Source organism: Xyrauchen texanus, chromosome 22 (assembly GCF_025860055.1).
Source record: "Xyrauchen texanus isolate HMW12.3.18 chromosome 22, RBS_HiC_50CHRs, whole genome shotgun sequence".
Taxonomy (NCBI): domain Eukaryota; kingdom Metazoa; phylum Chordata; class Actinopteri; order Cypriniformes; family Catostomidae; genus Xyrauchen; species Xyrauchen texanus.
In genome coordinates, this window is record NC_068297.1 from 15,844,246 (window position 1) to 15,867,369 (window position 23,124).

The 23,124-nt window shown below is 36.1% G+C and overlaps 1 protein-coding gene across 1 annotated transcript; it reads left to right on the forward strand.

The window, feature by feature from the left end:
• Positions 1 to 1,361: 1,361 nt before the first annotated feature.
• On the forward strand, positions 1,362 to 22,196 carry LOC127662493 (WD repeat-containing protein 43-like). Its single transcript, XM_052153690.1, has 18 exons — positions 1,362 to 1,598; positions 2,695 to 2,829; positions 6,387 to 6,508; positions 6,615 to 6,735; positions 6,839 to 6,957; positions 11,323 to 11,425; positions 14,594 to 14,658; positions 15,847 to 16,009; positions 16,127 to 16,213; positions 17,305 to 17,433; positions 17,523 to 17,666; positions 17,796 to 17,882; positions 17,974 to 18,005; positions 18,084 to 18,147; positions 20,096 to 20,209; positions 20,434 to 20,503; positions 21,004 to 21,062; positions 21,149 to 22,196. Exons 1-18 carry the CDS (start codon positions 1,398 to 1,400, stop codon positions 21,290 to 21,292), a joined length of 1,959 nt encoding a protein of 652 aa, XP_052009650.1. The 5' UTR covers positions 1,362 to 1,397; the 3' UTR covers positions 21,293 to 22,196.
• Positions 22,197 to 23,124: the final 928 nt, after the last annotated feature.

The window sequence follows — 23,124 nt, forward strand, 5'->3', positions numbered from 1 at the left end:
GAATAAAGTGCCCATTAATGTTACTAAAAGATAATATAATCTAAAACAATATATCTCTATCTTTATATCTTTATATCTTTATCTCTGTACATAATAGCTACAGGTCTTTTCTAAATTTGATTAGGTCATACGTTTAGGATATAAATAGCTTTTATATAAAACTCAGTCAATATAGATATTTTGCTAAAGCCCTCACTCACTATAACCGAATTCTGAATTTATATAAAATTGGAACGCTTTTTTTTAAATGGAAAATTGATTTGCTGGAAAAACAATATGGTTATAAATCCACCATCTAACCTAGAAGTACTATTACAGAAACTAGTTTAATAAGGTGATTTTAAACATATACACTGATTCTATACAGCAAGTCATTGTTTACAGAAATTCAAAAAAGATATAAATATTGACTGTTGTTTTTTTATTTTTTATATTAAATGTTTTCTGCCATGACAACCCTGAAACTACTTTGCATTAATTTTGACATTGCATTCATGCAGTTGCATTGTGGTGTAATGTACAGAAATGTATTAATGAGATTCAGTGTTTAAGACACCCTTTTTTCGGTGATTGTAGGAAAATGTCACTTATTCTTTACCAAAAGAAGATTTATTTTTATCTTATTAATTTAATTATAATTCTGACCAAATTTCGTATTCATACCTGCAAAATTACTTGTGAAACTAAAAATAACTTTGAAATAAGACTTTGAATATTGATGAGCTTTATAAAGTGTTTATTTGAACTATATATTTACTTTTTGTACATTTACTTAATGCCGAATTAAATTAATGCCAAAAAATGGGAAACAGGAAGTGTGACTTATCTTCTGTGTGCAATGTGTGATTTAGATCAAAATTGAGATGTATGTTTACTCTTGGGGGTTAATCAAATGGAGGTGACTATTTTGGGTCATGGAAGTGTCTCCTTATAGTTGCCCAAATTGCTTCAAAATTGTTCAGAATAAAGTCAAATGCCAAATGCATGTGTCCACCTTGCATTGTTTTCCGAAAGCCACCAGGTGGAAATGGACCCATGGTGCTTCGGCCAGTCATCGCTTGCAGCTATATTTTTTCTATTTTTTGTGCTACAAGTATTTATACATATCTTGATGTATAATGTTTAATATGCATAATTTTAAAACATGTATAATATTTATTTTTATTGAATAAGAAATAAAAAGGGAAAATTAATTCTGAATTATTGTTTATTGTACAGATAAAAGTTCATATGAAGAGCAAAACAAGAGAATTAAAGTTTCGTATCTGCCAGCGATTGGTTAAAAACTTGAATGGCACGCCCATAGAACCCTGTCTGCATGTGCGCATGCGCACTTTACAACTCTCCCTTTCACACGTGTTTCCCGTAGAGCTGATCAACGCACGCGGAATGGTAAGATGGCGGCAGACGGAGGCCGAGTTGCGCTCCCCTGCTCCTTCAGCCCCAAATCGCGGCAGTTTCTGGCCCTCTGCGCACAGGATGGACGATTGCGGATCTGGAATACCGACAGCAAAACTCTACAGCAGGAATTTGTTCCTTCCGCGCACTTAAGCGCAGCCTGTACATGTGTCACATGGGGACCGTGCCGAACGGCTCAGGTATTGCACTGGGTCCGGGGGCAGTGTGGGGGATTCGGCCTATGGGTAACGCAGCACACCGCTACAGGGCCTTCAGCTCCGATATCGCTTTGTCTGTGTATTCTACTTATTTTGGTCACTGAACGCGAGTCGTTTTGGAATATATACTCCGCTCGCTTAAGTGCTGCTGTGATGGATAGAGCTGCGCACATGTTGCGTGTGGGCACATGTGCAGTCGCAGGCCTCGATGGAGTTCAACATAAAACCAAGTTAGCTAAGCTAAACTTGGCAGTTCGACTGCATGTGTACATTGGGGCTAGTGAACATAGTTATAATCATTTGTTGATTGTCTGTTGTTAATAACACATTCAGAACAAGTTGTTGTGGCCTAAAATGGTGCATTTACATATAATTTTATTTACAGTAAATAATTATTGCATTGCATCTGTCTGCTTGTAAATGCTTTGCAAGGCTCTGTGTTTCAGTCAGTAGTGTTGTATTTAATCTGTAGTGTTGTATGGGCTTCAGTGATCCAACAAATGAGGTGGGTTTCCATCTAACAATTTTTATGAAATCCTTAATAGAAACTCTTGATATGCGAATTAACTTTATAAATTCGCTTAAAATGTAATGTGTTAGAAGGAGGTGGATTTACTATAGTTATTGAAGTTTATTGGTCGCATTAGTTAAAATGCACATTAAGGTGATGTAAATGGTTGGAAACAATTCGTGTTTTCTTAAGTCGAATTGCTTAGAAATGCGCTTAAAAAATGCGAAACCCAGCAATGGTCACATAGCTGGTGAAACTGTTCAGTAAAGTTTGTCAAATCACTGCGTGAACTGGAAGCTCGTGGTTAAAAGTAAATTGCGGACAATCATAATATAGAGAAATAACGTATTATAGGTCTTTTGGTTTGTGATATTGTACATTTAAGTAATAAAGGTGACCTAGAATATACTAGCAAAAATGTATGTATTACAAGAAATGTCATGTTGATGTCATCTCTGCAAGACTAGTATTGACTAAGCCAAGTGTTACTATAAAGTCAGGACTCAGGATGAATCCTAATAAATTATGGAAACACTGTATCTTTCTGTGTGTGTGTGTTTTTGTTAGGAGGTGCCTCAGAGGAAGAGGAGGAAATGTGAAGCCAGACAGGCAGCTGAGCAGTCAGATCTGTTGGCACTGGGCACTGGTGCTGGATCAGTCCTCATCTACAGTACAGTGAAGGGAGACCTGCACTGCACTCTGGTAAGAAATAGTTGATGTAGATAACACATCCTGGGTTGCTTGCCATTTGGACATTGCTGTATCCCAAGTAGTTTTCTTTAACCTGATTACAGAGATATGGAATAATTCCTTGGCGATTAGGGGTGTGAGTCTTTGGGTTAAAGCGATTCTATTCACGATTGATAGGGTTTAAATTTGATTAAAAACTAATTTTTGCAAATTCAAAAATTCATAACTGCAAAAGTATTTCATTAATTTTAAAATGTCCTGACATTGCTAGGTTTTCCATGGCTATGAGAACCCCTGAATCAGTTAAACAATTGCAATATTGACATTAAATAATTGTCATATGACTACATTGTTTTCTCAAGGCCTATTATACAAATAAGGAAAAGAAACAAGCATGATCAACTAGATTTTAGCTTCAATGTTTTCTTCTTGCTAAGTCTCAGTAAAATGGCACTACTTATCTTATAGAAAATAATGGCTATGTTTCCCCACAATGAAAGCATTTTATTTCAGTAGTGGCCACGCATTGAGTTGGCAGCTGTTCACTGCTTTGAGCACATTTTACTCTTGTCAAAGCTGAAAGAGAGCAATGAGGACGCTATAGAGCAGGGATGGGGAACCTTTTTTCCATTAAAGGCCATTTGAGTATTATGAAATTATTTGCGGGCCATATTCTGATTGCTTGCAATTTCTGATTGTGGGTTGAAATTAATTTACGCATGCCATTACATGCTTACACACCAAAAACACCAGAAAGCTTTGTCTATTATACAATATTTTGTGTTGTTATCATTTAAACTTTATTTGAAAGGAATTTGTATTTCGGGTTAGTTGAATCAAGGCCATTTTTTTGCTTTTCAAATTATTTCTCAAATGGCTTTGCGGGCCTTATACGGCCCTGAGGCTTGACGTTCCCCACCCCTGCTATAGAGAATGACACCATATGTCTCCATGATACACGTGTAACTAATGAAATATTATATATTTAAAATGTTATACAGTTTTCTTTTCGAATAGCGATTCATCCAATTTTTAGCATTTTAAATCGATTATTGACCAACACTAACCTTTCTCGATTAAACAATCATATTTCAAGATCGATACATATAAATCTGCAGGATTAGTTATTAGAAATGCACCGATTGTGAAATTGTTTAACATAATTTGGCCGATTACTGATTTTATTTTGTTTTTGTTGTTATTTAATCCCCCTTATGTGCCAGTGAAACAATGAAATCTTCATTGTAAAAAATAAATGAGCTGTTTTTAATATTTCAGCAATGCATCACACTATCTTTGAATGAGCACACATTCACGAAACAACGTTTAATATAACCTTCACATGACAAAGATTTTTTTCTTTTTGAGAAAATAACTTTTTCAAGAGCCATTTTAGCCTGCTATAAATCTGCCTACTCAATGAGAATGATTTTTCAGTGCATAGCCCAACAAAAAATCTTTTTGTGAAACAAATGTAATTACATTTAAATGTAAAATTGATTATAAAAGCAATAATAAATACAAACATAAATAGGACTATCTACAGAATACAAAGTTCTTGTGTTTCCATTAAGCACAAACTTACAGTAGGTTGAAACATGGGGCTGAACATGGGCCTCTTTATAAAACAAAGTACCATGAGAGGTCCGATTGACCTGAGAAACTTTTACTCTCAGAATATTTCACCAATCATAAAATGTGCCTCGTATTTCTGTTGGCTCTTTAAAAGAATTGGCAATGCCCAATTTGCGAATGAATAATTATTTTTCAGTGAATTGGCCAAACGGGCTTGCAAAACGGTCTGAAGTGATTCAGTACAATTAGTTCAAAACGCTCTCTCACTGAATCATTTGGAGCGGTTTCTTAGAGTAAAACAGAATCTGTATATTTTTGAATAAAGTGCTGGATACACTGTAAATGTACCTACTGTCAACTGAAACAAAAGGCTGTCTTTTTGAGAGGTAACTTTGAGAAACTTCAGCTCTGCGGTGTCATGTGAACAAAGTGCTGTTTAAACTGAACGTGTTTTTTTTTTTTTATCTGCTCGCATTTTCAATGTCTTTAATGTAAACATTCACTAGATGGATGTCTTTTGACAACTGTCATGTTTCATCTTTGTTAGCATCTCTCACGGGAGCACTGCACTTAGGTGCCGTGTCAAGTAAAAAAAAACTTCAACTGAAATAAACACGTTTCGAGACTCCTGCATTCTGCTCTTCGTTGTTGTGCGTTTTGCTTTTTTAGCGTGAAAACGCATCTGTCTGAACCGTTACTGGAAGAAGTGCTTTAGACAGTAGTTACATGAATGCTACTTCTACTCGAGAATATAAATAAATGCTTATCTCCACCAGAATTGAATGCTTTCGGTATGATACTGATGTTTGGGCGATAAATTGGTGCATTCTGGTTAGTAATCGATGCATTGAGAAAACAAGTGAATTGTTACACCCCTAAAAGAGAGTATTCTGCTTATAAGCACAATGTTGATAGTAGTGTTTTGGATCTTGGTATTTGTATCTTGGTTACCCTATAGTTATAGGGTAACAACTTTGAATCTGCTCAAGAACCCTCATTCTTGAAAATTAATGGCTGGACTAGACTTTGAGCTTGCAAAATTATTGCGGATACCGCACTGAACCAGGAGATTTTGTCGTGCATGAGTGCTCCTGGTTTTAATAAATTATAAATAACAAATATTATTTTCAAAATGTTAACACGTCTACTAGGGATGTGCGGAACAACTCATTTCACTGACGTTTAAACAAAAATTTTGGAGGTGATTAGTCTTAAGTGTGAAACCCTCAGAAAACATTCAAAAGACATTGTGTTTTTGTGAACATTGTGTGTCAGTCGAATCCGATACTAATTTCTTCTGAAAAGGGACATTTATCTGTGACGCGCTTGCCTTGCATTATGATCATTGTACATTAAATGTAGAACATGACACTCATTCGCTGAATCAACATTATACCTGTAAATATGCCTGTAACCTCAGAATACAGGCATATTTATTGAAAACAATTGAATGTGCATGACCAATAGGCCAATCAATAGCCTGTTCTAAAAAGAAGGCAAAAATAAAACATTGGTTTCTTTTCTACTGCTGACTTCTACTGGAATTACTCTTAATTTTGCTGCCACATAATACAGTATACTTGTTAATAATAAAGTGTTTCTTAATAAGCTATATATTGAAATAATGTCTAGTTAGAGGTTTGTGTTTCTTTACATATTAAAGAGTACTCCCAATTCGATCCACACATTAATGTAAAGATATTCTAAACGGATTATGCAAAAAATCAACATGTCTTGGTATCGGGTGATACTGAGATTTCAAATATTGGATCGGAAGAGAAAAATTGGTATCGGTGCATCCCTTAACAGAATGACAGCCTTCGACACATTCACTTTCATTGTATGGAGAAAAAAAAAATATGCAATGAAAGTGTATAGTGACTGAGATTAATATACTGCCTAACCTCTTGTGTTCACAAAAGAGAACAAGATAAATAATGACAATTTCCTATTTGGGTGAACTATCCCTTTAATATGGCATCTTACTTTGTCAGGATGGAGAACACAGTGGGCCAGTGAACAGCATCCAGTGGCATCCAGACAGCTCTGTATTGTACAGTGGCTCAGATGACACACACATAGCAGAGTGGGACCTGCAGACAGGAAAAGTTAGCTGGTAAGTGTTATTGAATTTTGACTGTGTTGTTTTATGCTGTTTTCTGCATGAAGTTGTCTTATCTAATCTCACAAAACAACTTGATGTGTTTTTTCCATGCGTTCAGCAAATGGAAGGCAGACAGATCAGCGGTCAGCAGCCTGTGCATAAGTCCAGATGGAAAGCTGCTACTCTCGGCTGGAATGACCATCAAGATGTGGAACCTGGAGACTAAAGAAGTGTACAGGGTGAGCCTAGAAGAAGATTGATGAAGACTGCAGAATGTGATGTAAATTTTGAGCAGGCAACACTGTCACCAGATTTTGACAAAATGATTTTCTCGATTTGCAGAAATTTACAGGTCACTCTACCATGGTAACGACTCTGTGCTTCGCAACAACACGACCCCCAGACAGTGACGGACTGTACTTCTTGTCAGGGGCAGCTCACGACAGGCTCCTGAGTGTGTGGTATGTTTTGTTCAGAATATTTTCAGTTTGGTGTTTCTAAATGTACACGGCACACATAAATAATCAAATTGAGAATTGTGACCAATATTGGTGTCCAGTCCATAGAACCAAATGAACTCTGTAGATAAACTGTTGCCAGACTTCAGCTCATTTGTGTCTGTAAATGTAATCATTAAATGGATAATTATACTTATGTTTGCATTAAAAATCAACATTCATTGATGATAATCTGCAGTGTTTCCCCTAGGATTTTTCTCAGCAACTGTGCTGTTTTGTGTGCGCCCACAACGCCGGACCGTATTAACGTTTGCTGGTCAAAGAATAGATTAAAACGGGTGTCAAACACAATTTCTGACTGGGCCACATCAGGGTTTATTTGTGCCTTCAAAGGGCTCGTTGAAAATATGTCACCTGCTTTGTTAGCACTCGTGCAAATAATATTACATGTTAAGTGCATAGACCTGCACATTTGACAATACAGCATTGATTTTGAGGTGGGGATGCAGATGAAAATTATGATATTAACAACAGTAACATCTGTGGAAAAAAATTAACACCTTAATTGAAATATTCTGAGAGTTTGAATAAGCAGGGTCTTTAAAGATTCCTTTCATCGGGCTCCTACTGATAAAACTACAGTCATCTCTTAAAATTTCTGCAAATTCTAACAAAACAACTTGTATTTTCCTAGAATCAGGGAGTATTACAAGAGTACAGATTTTACTCGGATGGAAAACAGATAGCTTAGTCCATAATTATGAAAATGCACCATATTTCTTCCATAGTTTTAACAATGATATTTGTAGTAGTTCATGGTAACCATAAAACCATGCATGGCTCCTTACTACCATGGTTAGTAACTATTGTTTCTATATAAAGAACTGTGGCATTTTTGTAATGAAAAACAGTGGTCTTAATACATTCAGAAAGCTTTTCTGCCACAACTACCATAGATAATGCCATACAATTAGTGTTACTGCAGTAAATCCATGGTTAAGTTTTCTAAGCGTTGTGATCTATGGAGTGGTGGTGGCATAGTGGACTAAAGCACATAACTGGTAATCAAAAGGTCGCTGGTTCGATCCCCACAGCCACCACCATTGTGTCCTTGAACAAGACACTTAATCCAGGTTGCTCCGGGGCGATTGTCCCTGTAATAAGTGCACTGTAAGTCGCTTTGGATAAAAGCGTCTGCCAAATGCATAAATGTAAATGTAAGTGATCTAAGAATTGAAAAGCCTTCTAATTTGTTTTGTCCTGTTTTCTTTCTCAGTGGCATTTAGAATGTGGTGTCTGTATGTTTTATAGTTTCATAAATGAGACATAAGAGTTTTGCAACAGACAATTCTGTACCACATTCAAACGGGTTTAGCAATCCCCGCCGCACATCTCGCTGGTTCACAAGTGCATTTAAAATAGTCTGTGCTGTTGAGACCTGTCTGCTTATTACTTGCACTGCCCTCGTGCTGCTATGATGAAGTCGTGTTGATAATTGATCCTTGTTGCGCTGTTTCGTTCCACTTTTAAAATATACAGATGACAGGGGAAGCCTCGTTTATATTAACGAGGAAAATGCTAACGGATTGTTCTGTGAAATGTGCTCACGTATGGAATGATTTTAATCTCAATATGATTAATGAATGCACTCACAATTATGCATGTACTAGATAAATGTTGTGAATGTATTTTACTAACCACAAACAAATGCCATTTGATTTGGATCTGTGGAATTCGGGATTGAATGATTGTGCAGCGATTTGTACAAATACAGACATGTTTGCAAATAAACATGTTCTGTTCTACATTAATAAATCAAAAATTTCTCATGCAAAAATGAATCCGTGCATTTCTGGATCAGAAGACACGCGTGCATTTATTGACATCTTGTTCGAATCGATCGTGTTCGGTTCATTTGGATTTTGAGACTTCCTTTTCGCAGTTTACAGCATTCCACCCACACACACACACACACAACTAACGAACAAGCCAGTGCTATTCATTAACGTGAACACGATTCGTAAATGTGTGTCACTATGCAATGAAACAAATGCTTTTTGTCACTCAATGGGTGGTTGTCCCATCCCTCACGGAACACACTGAGGTTTGCTTGCAGTCGGGGCAAAAATACATAATGGCAGCAAATCAGGTGAAGAGTGCTGCTCAAATCCAGCATGTCCTGTTCCTCTAGTTTGTGCAAGATTTGGTAGAACACGCTGGTGACTCCCATCCAGAGATCACAACAGAGTCTCTCTACTTTTCAATTTAAAAAAAGACAAATTACAAAAAATAATTACATTACAAGTTTTTCAAGTAGTAGTTAAAGACATTTTAAACAATCTTAGATTAATCTATCTTGCCTCTGATTGTGCACAATTTTGCCTGCTATAAAGCAGTTACTGTCTGGCCCAAGTACAGAAATCATCAGAAGAGCCAAGCCAACATTCTCTCCTCCCTGATCAGCTCGCACTCTAAACCATAATATAACATACATAATGAAGAGCCAACATTTTTTTGTTAATATCTCATCAAATTAATATTTATAAAATGTAATTAATATGTCAAATATATCAAATGTACATTGTTTTTAACTTGCTAGTCTATAGGAAGTTGCTTTTTTTTTTTTTTTTCAGTATGCAATAAAAGAAAAAAAAGATATTAGTTTTACTTACCCAACCAGCTTGTTGGTTTAAAATGGTATTATCCATGTTTTAAAGGTTCTTTGGGAGAATGCGAACAATGGCCATTATCACCTGTTCTCAAACCAGGGCAGGCCAACTCTTTAATTCTACGACTGCCATCTAGTTGTAGCTGCCTGCCTTGCCTTTCAGTTACGTGTGGATCGTCAATGCTGAAAATGCGGAAAGCAAGTCTCAAAATCCAAATGAACCGAACAGGATCGACTCGAACAAGGAATCAATAAATGCACGCGTGTCGCCTGATCCAGAAATGCACGGATTCCTTTTTGCACGTGGAAATTGTCACACTTTAATACAAAGCAGAACATTTATACTCACAAACATGAGTTTATTTGTACAAATTGCTGCACATTTGTGTAATTCTTAATTCTACAGACACCGGTTGAAGAGCATTTGTTTCATTGCATAGTGACACACATTTACGAATCGTGTTCACGTTAATGAATAGCACTGGCTTGTTCGTTAGTTGTGTGTGTGTGTGTATATGTGGGTGGAATGCTGTAAACTGCGAAAAGGAAGTCTCAAAATCCAAATGAACCGAACACGATCGATTCGAACAAGATGTCAATAAATGCACGCGTGTCTTCTGATCCACAAATGCACAGATTAATTTTTGCATGAGCAATTTGATTTATTAATGTAGAACAGAACATGTTTATTTGCAAATATGTCTCTCTTTGTACAAATCGCTGCACAATCATTCAATCCCGAATTCCACAGATTCAAATCAAATGGCATTTGTTTGTGGTTAGTAAAATACATTCACAACATTTATCTAGTACATGCATAATTGTGTGTGCATTCATTAATCATATTGAGATTAAAATCATTCCATACTCACGGGCCACTTGAAATGAAGCGAGTTTGACACGTGTTATGTGGTGACATCACTAAGTGTGTTTATTTGTGTATTGTGGGTTCCCGCTTTGTAGAAAGCTAATATTTGTCATGGGCTGGCAAGCATTGTTTCTTCAAGAATATTAAATTAGCAAGTGGTCTAAGTAGCTCAGCGAGTATTGACACTGACTACCACCCCTGGAGGCGTGAGTTCGAATTAACCAAATTGGCCCAGTTGCTAGGGTGGATAGTGGCAATGAGGCAACCTACTCGTGGTCGCGAATAGTGGTTCTCGCTCTCAATGGGGGTATGGTAAGTTGTGCGTTAATAGCGTGTGCCTCCACTTGCTGTGAGTCTCTGTGTCATGCACGATGAGCTGATAAGATGTGTGTACTGATGGCCTCAGTTGCGGAGGCAACCCGGATTGAGGTGAGCAACTGTGCCACCACAAGGACCTAGTAAGTAGTGGGAATTGGGCATTCTAAAATTGGGGAAAAAGGGATTAAAAAAAAGAATATTAAATTAGCCATGTGAAATCCCAAGAGCAGTGCTCATAATTCAGCAGTGGTGCAGCACCAATGCATAAAGGGTAAACACTTAACTGTAGCCATAAATGTTTGGAGGCGCTTACACACAGCTAATGACTTGTTGCTAGAATGTTATTTTTTTGTATTCTGCATAACTTTTTGTGTAAAAACAACATTATTTACACTGTAAAATTCTCTGGTGGATACACATGTAAAAGTTGAATTTTAGCTGAATAAAAAAAAACATTGATTCTGTAGAAATTTGAGGGTTTAATGTCTGATCATGTTCCCTTTGTGCTCCTCAGGCAGGTGCGGTCTGATGGTAAAGACAAGAACTCTGTGGTGTCTTTTACTCTGACAGATGAACCCCAACACATAGACCTTCAGACTTCCAACAGCAAAGATGAGGTGAGAGTATAAGTGTTTTTTCTTTTATGGGTTATTCCAGGTTCAATACAAGATGAGCTCAATCAACATTTGTGGCATAACCGCAAAAAAAAGTTTTACTTGTCTCTGCTTTAAAAAAAAGCAGTGAATGGGACCGATCCTTGCATAAACTGTTTCATAAATATAGCAATAAGACATAAACACTATGCATGTTAACTTAATTTTTTGTGTGATTTAAAATCGCTTTCTGAGTAGAAGGAATTATTGCAGTCAAACAAGATTTGTATAACTTGGAGTGGTGGTGGTGTAGTGGTCTAAGCACATAGCTGGTAATCTGGTAATCAAAAGGACATTGGTTCGAACCCCACAGCCACCACCATTGTGTCCTTGAGCAAGGCACTTAACTCCAGGTTGCTCTGGGGCGATTGTCCCTGTAATAAGTGAGTCGCTTTGGATAAAAGCGTCTGCCCAATGCATAAATGTAAATGTATAACTTAAGGTACATAGAGGCAGAAAATGTTATCCAAAAGAGATGCAGTCCACGCACTGAATGACAAACCGATTGAAAAAAGTCTTCTCAAAAATATATATATTTTTTTATTTTCAAATTGCATAGTGAAAAAGTGCAGGTGTGTTAGTTAAAAACAGACCAGTGAGCAAACATTTCAGCCCAGAGCTTTCTTCAGTGCTCCCCATATAAAACAACAACTCATCCCTTATTTAGACACATGATTGGAGATCGAGACCAGCTGAGCTTAATTGAAAAAGCAACACTAAATTACAGAGATTTCAACAACAACTTTTAACAAAAGGAGTACAGAACAAAAAAGCAGAACAGAGATCAATATGAGAAAACAAGCAAGGGCCTTCTCTTCATTCATGCTAGAGCTAGAGATTTCAACTCAATCCAGAATGCCTCTCTTTGTAACAGTTTTTTCTCTCTATCCCAGAAAGTTATGTATAGTAAGAAAATTAATCTGACTATACATATTCTTTACATAAAGACTTGACTTAATTTTAGACCTACGCTACTGTTTAAAAGTTCCCGCTCTTCTTCTGAGGAAAATTGTAACTCTTCGTCACTATCCAGGAGTTTTCTCACTGGTGTATCGTGCTGTCTTTCAAAAGCACAGAAAAGTGAATGAACTTGATGTTTTTAAGGCACAGTCGGGGGTGTTTACCATTTGCATTGATTGCCTCAGCTCTGCTGGTGGGTGGGATCACATTAGAGATAAGTTAGCTGAGCCAGGAAAACTGTACATCGCTTGATTACATTGCAGGAGAATATTTGTTTTAAATTTGAGTTGTTTTATTTAAAAGTAGACAATTAAATCTTTCTTTAGACATATGTTTCATGTTTGTGTGATAAGTATTTGCAGAGTTTCAGTTCATTTTTGTGACGTTTTTCAGATATATGCTCGCAAACCCAGAGACTGCTTACAGCTCACCCGTTTTATTTTACAAAAGCACAAGGTTTTGATGTTTTTGTGAGTGTACACAAATAAAAGTAAACCATTTATAGTCTCTAATGATGTCTTACACTTATCTGTATGCCCAAAAATGTCTGAGTAGTTTATGTTTCCGCTATAATGATGACGCCGGCATGTCTGTCAACCCCAGAGGGTTAAAATATGCCGGTTCTGCACGAGGCACTGAAGAAAAAGAGACATGGTGCAGATGTCAAAAAAAAATTTCCAGCATGTGTTTACATTGGAAAACAAAGGGAAAACAAAACGGATGGTTAGAAAAAGGTTAATTCAGCAGGGTTAAAAAAAGGATAAATCACGTTCTGTGTGAACGGCTCCTAACTCGTCTGTTTGCGCATTTCTGTGAGTGAGAGCTAGGGATGTAATGGTTCAAATATCTCAAGGTTTGGTTTGTATCACTGTTTTAGGGTCACTGTGTCAGTGACATATATTGTTAAAAAAAATATATATATTATTGCAATCTATTGGTTAAACACTTCAACAGGTTTGCCCTTAAATAACGATCATTGTTTTGCAACAGTAACCATAGTTTAACCAAGGCATTTGTAGTAAAATCATAGTGACCACAATATAAACATGGTTACAGTCTTGGTTGCAATATATTTTTTGGAACCCAAGTTAAGAAATGTATGGAAATATATAATTTTTACTCTAATAATAATAATTTATTATTGTTATAAAACAATTACCATATTTATGTAACAGTTTCTTGTATTTAATAACAAGCCTTTATTTTAGTGGAACACTAAAGACCTTTTTGTTTGTGGTCGATTTTGCAGTAGCATTGTAAGGCAGAGAAATACTCTCAATTACTGTTCTGTCCACAAAAACCCAGTGTTATGGGGTTAGTAATGCTGTACGATTATGACAAATTGTAATCGCAGATTATTTCCTTTGAAATTGTAATTGTGATTTATTAATTTCAATTAATAGAATTTGCATTAATGCTTTTGTCTGTGACAGTTGCATGCCATATTCTTTATGTAGGCTATGCATCAAAACAATTTGAGAACTGTGTTCCTGAATTGCATAAATATTTTTAAATAAAATATAAAACAAGTGTTATTCACATTTTGTATAAATTGTATGCTGTTAAATTAGTTAGCATTACTGAGATGCTTTTAGACTCATTTTAACACTTCAGATTTGCCTGCATTCATGCACAAAACGGCCCAAATAATGTTGTAAAATAAAATTGTTTTTATTAATTGTGCAACCCTAGGGGTTACTTTACATTTTTATTTCACAAAAATTTGATATTTGCGAATCTAGAGCGTACTTGGCTCATGAGCCTTTTGCGTGCTTTGAATGTGTAACACTACAGAGAACAGAGCTGGGCACATACAGTAAGCAGTCTAATTTATTTAATTACATTGCAGCCCTTGTGGTTTGATCATATTGGGATTTTGATCAATTTTTCAGCCCAAGTTTTAACAGAAGAATTGATGTAAATGTATTTAAAATTATAATTTTCATTTCTGATTTTAAACCATCTGAAAGTTGGCCCCATTCACTTCCGTTGTGAGTGCCTCACTGTAGTCTTAATTTTTGCTGGGGGGTTTAAGTTTTTTGTGTTAATCAACATTATGACACAAATGATGTTGATTGAGCTTAACTGTATTGAGCATGGAATATTTCTTTTTTATTATCAGTGGCTGGTTTTTGGAGATCTGTGTGTGATCTGTATTTGTTTAATTCTCAGGCTGTGAGGTTAGCAGTAGTGTGCAAGGATGGTCAACTTCATCTCTTTGAGCACTTTCTGAATGGGTAAGTCTTTCAATCCTCTCCTAGCAAGGAAAAATGTCAGAGAAACTGCCTTCATGTCCTGAAGGTTCACAGGGCTCAGGGATTTTTTTTTTTTCTTTGACCATTGAGTCATCCTTATTGATGAGCCCTGGATTAGCTCTGTCTCTACTTACTTGTATTTTCCTTTTCTCTTTCAAAAATGTATTTTCTACCCATAGACTGTATTCACATTAGCGCCATATTTGATTGGCTGTGAGGGATAAACTTAGTCTCTTCAATGGCAGGCACTGTCCAACACCTTTTTCTAACCAGACGCAACGTGAGGGGTTTTCAGTGATGAGCAATCTGTCCACTCTAGGTGCGACGCAACACTGCGATATTCAAACTCTAAAATTAAGATGTCACAATAAATGAAAGTCAGACAGAACAGTCAGTGCACTAACGTAACACATTTTTTTACTGAAGCTGCAGATGGTCATTCACTTTCTATGGAAACCCAATGGAATAAATACCCAATCACAAACACCTATAGGGCAGAGTTACTTAATGAATCGCATCCATATTCTCCTGTTATTTCGCCATTCTCCACGTGACAGGGAAGCGGAGACAAAGGACCAGCCGGTTTGTCTCCACCATTCAGCATTGGTGTGCGTGACAGACCTCCGGCTAAAGAGAGCGAGACCTCAAGCACAACCTTCGGTAGGTATGTGACACACTTAGCAAAAATGAAGTTGTTTTGAACCAGCTACTGTGATGCCGGCCACCCGGTACAACATAGCAGAAATAGAAACCATTCCAAAGATAGAATGCCCTGTTGCTCTTCATGTGCGGCTGTCGTGGCTGGTTAGGACAAAAACTCAGATTTACATTGAAAAGGTACCTTTTATCATGTTTTGGGGGCGTCATGTCTGGTTAGGACACAGTGTTAAACTTTATAAAGCTCCTAGATCATGATTTCTGTAGTATTATTATTTTTTCATCTTCTGCAATATCTTTTTTTTTTTTTAACGATCCACAATGCTATCAACTGCAGTTCAAAACATTGAAGATACTTTAAAATTTATACCTCACAGCCTTGTCATTCCCATCAAAAATTAAAGATGGTGCTGCAGTGAATACATTTCAGGCCTTCACTTTTAGAATCTGTGAATTAAAAAAAAAAAAATTTAAACCGTAAAGACAGTGAGTTTATTTGACTCTCTCCCTTAGACCGTGTAAGAAACCGTTGTCTCCGCTGTGTTCACTGCAAGTGTCCACTATGACGGGAGAAACACCTGTGCCTGTGCCCTTGCTTGCTGCAGCTCTGTGCGCAGATCGACAGAACCTGATGCTGGCATACGGACATCACCTGCAGCCTGTCATAGAGAGAACCGTGAGCACAGCAGATTGTGATCCTTGTGATTTGAAACCTGTTTGATATTACTGAATTTTTCTAATACTTCTTTTCAAAGACAACTGTTAATATACTAATATGAGTCTCTTCCTACAGCCATTTAACACATCAGAGAGACACATTTGTTTTGTCCGAGATGTACATGCCACTCTGTCACTATCTGTAGACATGGCTGTCTCCAAGGTAAGATCTAAGCCCCTTTGTATTTATTTTCAGTCAGTGAATGAAGTGTCCTGCATTGTGACATGCAATAGATATTTCATCTTAAACTATTTTGAACAGTTAGAAATGCACCTTAACAAAAATGGTTATTTGTCTATTAAGAATTTGTTTCCATTCCCCAAACAATTAAAATGACAATTTTAACAAATTTCAGAGAAAAAAAATAATAGTAATTACTTACACAGGCCTAGTTGTTCCTAATAATCTGTATTTTGAATTGTAAATGAAGTAAAGAATGCACGGTCATACAGCTTGTTTTTCATACAGATGAGGAATGGTTTAAAATAATAAATTGTGGTTTCAGTAAAAAAAAAACAATAGCATTGTTATATTAAGCCTTAGCTTCTGTGCACTTTAATGTATCCTTAAAGACTACTGAAATATTCATGTAACTACCGAAACTTTATCATATGATTTGTTAGTGACCATTTCGGTAGTAACAATTTTAGCTCATTTTAATTTTAGCTAGTTTAAGCTTGTGATTGGCAGGTAATAATCACAAGCTTTGAACAGTTGAACCCACATAAAAACATAATATTTTACTTCGGAGCATATTTACTTTAAAATGATGGGATCTAATTACTCTTGGTGGACAGAAATGCATTCACTTCCTGCTCAAAAATGCATGGCTAAAATCATACTAAAATGGAGTATGTTTTTTGTAGTGATGTGAAAATGTGGGACAACATTTTTAAATTAAGTTTAATTATTTAAAAATGAATCCCTCAATAGAATTTCCTTTCTCTTAAAAATAAATAAAGATCTTTTAAGAAACAACACTGAAAATTACAAATCAAGAATTTTTGGGGTTAAGGTTTGGGATAGTCACTTTCTCTACTCTATATATTGTGTTTTGTGAATATTTAGCATTTATCTCAATGCTTTGGGTTTAATTAGATTTTTATAGATATTGTTATTGTGGGGCCATAGTTTGAATGGCCCATCACAAACCTTTAACCTGAAACACAAAAGGTTCAGAATTTACTGGTTTTGATTGCAATTGTTTATCTTAAAGTTTAAAGCCACTCACTGTATTAATTTGAATCTCCTAGGTGAAGACACCTATTATTAATGAACAAAAGAGCAAAGTTTTAATACCGGGACTTCCAGGGCACAAACCACCAATCAAATTTACACCCAATGAATCAGAGAAGAGGAAAAAAGGGTCCAGTACAACAGAGGTAATACTACAAATACTTCTGAAGTCCTATTTGTGTAAATATGTTTTTATTTAAGAACTACATTTAACAGAATGTATCTGTCTCTCTAGATGTCTATAGAAGAGCGATTGGAGCAAATTGAGTTGAGTTTTGGAGGGAAGGGTGCTGGTAAAGTGTCGTCCTCCCTGCAGACAGACAGCTTTGCTGTTCTTCTCGTACAGGGCTTGGAGAGCAAAGACGAGAAAATCCTAAATGTAAGTCGTACATACCTCTCACTACATCTGTTAGATGAACCCAGACAAGTTCCAAATGTAAAAGTTGCATTTGGCTTTTGCAGATGAAAGATGTTCATGGTCTCATTCTGATTTCATTCATTCTGACAGAAAATATTTCAAACCAAAAAAGAAATGTTGATAAAAAACACTGTTGCCCGGGTACCGCCTTCAGCTGTCTTGCCATTGGTGGAAGAGGTATGTGTTGTCGACTTGTTGTCATTGTTAAATAGGTATTGATAGTTGTTTTTGCTGATTTTAACCACAATGATTTTATGGTTTTTCATAGCTATCCAGAAGACTGCAGGGGCATCCATTTTCGTAAGTTACATTTATTTTCCATTCAGTTTTTATTCATTGCAATATTACATTCAATTAATGGATTGTGTTTCTCTGCAGGGCTTTGCTTATAGTACAGTGGTTTAAGGCTGTACTTACACAACACACATCATACTTGTCTTCCGTAAGTGTGTGTACACCTGTACCTGTGAATGTACATGCAGATCTGCATTAATCTGGTCCCAGCTGCAAGAAACCCCTTAAGTTAAGAAACCCCTTAGTTGTAATTTGTGATCGGTCTCTAAGGGTTTTCTTAACTCAACTCTGTAAAGTCTGACATATGAAAGAACTGTCAGAACATTCTAAGTTTTTGTTATTAAACAAGAAGTACCATTAGACAAACCTTTCAATAGTCGGGGGGAAAAATGTGCTTGTTTATTTTTTATGTTATGTATCTCATTTGATACATTAGGCTTTAAAGGTCATTATCCTCCTGAGGCACAGGAATAAATTTTTTATTAAAGTTATTCTTAGCCCATACATGCTACAGTTGTAAATATTGTGTTATTATCAGAGGACTCCCTGGGCTTTTCAGAGATACAAAAAATTTGGCCATGAAAACTTCCTCTCTTTGGTCTATAAATATGGATTGAAATGTATCACATTTCAATTCATCACATCAAATACAATATGAATAATATATTATTTTTTCAATAAACAATAATCATATGTATTCATTTATCATAGCTTGTAATGTAAAAAAAATGAGATCTTTATAATGACCGAGCAGGCTTCGTGTATGAAAGTACACAGAAATATTAGTTCACCCTTTATAACTTGTATAACAAGTATTTGTCAGATTTTTATTTTTGTGGTGGGCATGAATGTAATGTAATAGTGACTGAGAGATATACCTCAAAAGCCTGTTGCATCATATTTGATGCATATGGATTTCAACTTGGTTTTCAATAAAATAATATAAAAAAAATTTTAACCTAGCAGAAGTTGCTTATATTTGGCAAATGCTAACAATATAATCATTACTCTAACTTTATTGAAAAAAGCTGACATTTATCCCAACATAAGTCACTTTTCATGCAAGTCTGCCGCCATTTTAAATGATCACTATAAACATTGAAACAACTCGTCACAAATAACCACTAGATGGTGCCATAAACATGTGAAACTTGCATACCATAGGTCAGTGTTTCCCAACCCAAATTCCACAAAATAAATAAATACATGAAGAAAAAATAATCATAATTTCAGGGATCCAAACTCCTCACCTTTTTGGAGAAATGTGCATTTTTTTTTTAAGCCATAATCGGTCACTTTTGTGATTGTGAAGAGCAATTCTGTGTGACGTCACACCAAAGTGTTTTTCACATATTTTTGCTTCACCAGTAATGTCTTTTGAAAGTATGAAGCAACAAGAAATATTTAAAATCTGTCCAAATTTGTGAAGAGACATTGAATTTCTCCATAATTTCTTTTTAATTAAATATAACTTAATCATTAACGAATATCAGAGACCCCAGTTCGACCCGGGGGGGGGGGGGGGGGGTAGTATTAATCTGCTTCGTGTCTCTGTTTTTCACCGGTTCTCTTCATAAATAAATAAATGCATAATCTGCTATATGCTTGTCCTTTTAAGTTCATGATTAAAAATTAAAGGGGAAAAAAAAAAGCTATTTAAATGTCTTATCAATATGAACATTAAAATGATGGGTAATAATAGATTATGACGGGATTTTTACAACCCTTTCCATCAATATGACATAGGATGAGAAGGTCTCATTTTTAAATACTAACACGGACAGAAAACATGGACAAGTTCTTGAAAAGGAAAAATATTGATGATGGTTAGCCTATGTGGGATAGTGGTGTGCCATAGAATGATTTAGTCGTAAAAAGTGTGCCGTGGCAGAAAAAAGGTTGGGAAACACTGCCATTGGTCCTTTTGGCTCATCATCTTGAACGGATTGAAACGGGAACTGTCAAACATTGTGTATCATATTTGATACACACTGCGTTACAGGGTTAAGGGTTTTCTTGCAACTGGCAATAGATATTGTTTCATCTGTACTCATTTGATCTGTAAACAATTTTATTTTTTTCCCTCCCCAACATAGCTGCCTGATCTTGTGTCTCATTTGGGGTCGATCTACCACATGATTGAGAGCAGAGTGAAGTTATATCAGCAGCTCACCAGACTTCACGGCAAACTCTACCTGCTCATGACACAGGTGAGCTACTGAAATGTATGCAAACATAACACATTAACTCCAATGGGGGTGTGGCTACTCCAAAAGGGGGCATCACTTGCACTCATGGTTATGATTAGGGAAAGTGTTGGTATATCTTCAATGATGGTTTGGAGCGATCACCCCCTTTTTGCAGCAATGCCTTGGAGCTTATACCCTTCTCAATTGTACATTTACTCGATTTTGTGTTGTGTTTTCCCCTCTAGGCGGCAACAATCAACAGCACTCACAAAGTTGGTGACATTGATCACACAGCCAAACTGGTTTATGAAGAGGGTAAAGGAGCTCTTTTTATTTATTCTTTTAGTCAGAGCTAGTTAATTTTCCCTCAAAGAATGCTATATTTTAAAATCAAAATAGTGAATCTGTAATATGGATCTTTTCTAGTTTAAACTAGTGGTTCCAATTGGTGAGTCATGACCAAAAACAGGTCACATGTTTATTCTGACATGTAAATGAAAGTGTCCCATTGATTCTTTTATTTTATTTTTTCTATTTTTATTTATTTTTTGTCTGTTTTCAGCCTATACAGTTCATAGTAATACATTTTTATTGGTTGATTTTAAGGTCCTGTTTGATTTGAATAAATCTTGGAACAATCAATTATGGTGCTGTGTTGGTTTGTTGGAAGTCTATGTAAAGTCTGGGAACTGAAGCAAAACTTGTTGAAAACCACTGGTTTAAACATTACTATACTTAATCTCATAATTATATGAACGACAATGGAGAAAAAAAAAACATTCTAAGCGTTTGAATATTTTATTATTATTTTGCAGAGTCCTCAGATGAGGAAGAAGGTTCTGAAGATGGAGGACGACCCGAGGATGACTCTGATGTAAGTTTTTTTTTGGGGGGGTTTCTCCCTCTTGCTTTTGTTTCTGAGTGTTTGAAATGTGGGATTATGGATTGTTCTGATTTTAGGACTGGGAGGAGGATGAGGCTGCAATGGAAGTGACGGGAGACAAACAGAAGCATACAGAGGATGATGAGGAAAATATGAATGACGAATCAAAAGCGAATGGTGATTCAGATCTGGACCCTGAAAATGAGAGCGAGGAGGAATAATATCCAATAAGGCCGCAGGATTATAAAAGGACCCTTACATTTATATGTATGCTTTTGTTTTATTTTTCATTATTTTGAATTTTATTGTGACAAAAGTTTTTGTAGAATTTTGATGACCATTGTGGCCTGGACTTGTGGTTGTCTCTCTCAGAATGGTCATGAGGGTTGTGATCCCTGACCCAGAATGAGCGCTCCATGTGCAGACAGTGCACATATGTATTTGAGGTCCATTCGGGTCACTGTTCCTTTGACTTGAAACTGCCTCTGTTTTGTTGCTCAGCAATTATGAAATTGTGTGGGATTCCCAAAGCAAATTCCTCTCCATACCCTGCTCGAATGTATACTCAAAGGGGTAGTTCAAAAAAATCAATGGTCTTCATCACAATGTCGCTCCAAAGCAATGTTTTTCTTCTGTGGAACACAAAATAATTTTTTTAAATATAATTTTGATGCTGCTTTTTTTTTTTTTTTTCATGCAATGAAAGTAAATGGTGATAGGCTGTTGGACTCTTAACATTTCATTTTGTGTTCCATGTAAGAAACACTCATATAATGTTGTCATATCAAGTCCTTTCAAATTATGCAAACTCTGCTCACATCTTTAATTTTTTCAACCCTCTCCCTGGCAGTAATTTGTCACGTTTGACTTCTGTGTCCTGTATGATTTCATTTAAGGGTTTTCCACTCTCTGCAGTCATGACCCAGTTCTCATTCTAAAGAACAAAAAATGTGAACCTCTCCTTAAGAAAACATTAATCAAAAAAAAAAAAAAATGGTCCCAGAAGCATGTACCTTTTGTTAATTATACAGTGGTTGCGATGAGTGTCAACCAAAACTTTTCATGCAAACAAATATATCGCGACTGTTGTACAGTTTAAATAAAATAAATACAGTTTTGTTCTCATCTTTTGTTTGGCTTTATTTCTAAGAAAATGTTTTTTCCTGGCTCTAAATATCAGCACTTAAAGCATTAATAACCTGAATGTAAAAATTGTGTAGTTATTACACTAGAATATAGCTGACTCTTGAAGGTTTGGCAGAAAAGGATTTTTTTTTTTTTTTTAAATACCAGGACAGACACTGGTTTTGGACCTAATGCAGATAACAGCCTGGGTGGTACTTTTCCTCTTTGCCTTAACATGACTGCTGTTTTTTTCTCTCCAAAAACGATTTGAAATGTGGACTCGTCAGACAACAAAACATGATTCCACAGTTCTATTTTTCATCTCTGATAAGACTTGAGTCTAGAGAAGTCAATAGCTTTTCTGGACAGTGTTGATGTTGGGCTTCTGCTTTGCATATTAAAGCTTTAACTTACATTTGTAGATACAGCAGTGAATGGTGTTGACTGACAAAGGCTGCCACAGTATGCAATAGACTGGCATGTCTTAAGGTCAAAAATGCAATAAAGAAATGGCTTTCTCAAGAAATTTGTCAATCATTGTTTAGAAGAATGAAGGATATTCAATGATTGAAATTGCCAAAAAACTGAAGATTTCATATAAAGGTGTAACTACAGTCTTCAAAGAACAACTGGCTCTAACCAGGACAGAAAGAGATGTGGAAGGCCAGGTGTACAACTAAACAAGAGGATCAATACAAGAGGAGTCTCTTGTTTGAGAAATAGACGCCTCACATGTCCTCCTCAGCTGACAGCTTCATTGAATTCTACCCGCTCAACACCCGTGTCATGTACAACAGTAAAGAGAAGACTTAGGGGTGCAGGCCTTATGGGAAGAATTGCAAAGAAAAAGCCACTTTTGAAACTGAAAAAGAAAAGGTTAGCGTGGGCAAAGAAACACAGACATTGGACAACAGATAATTGGAAAAGA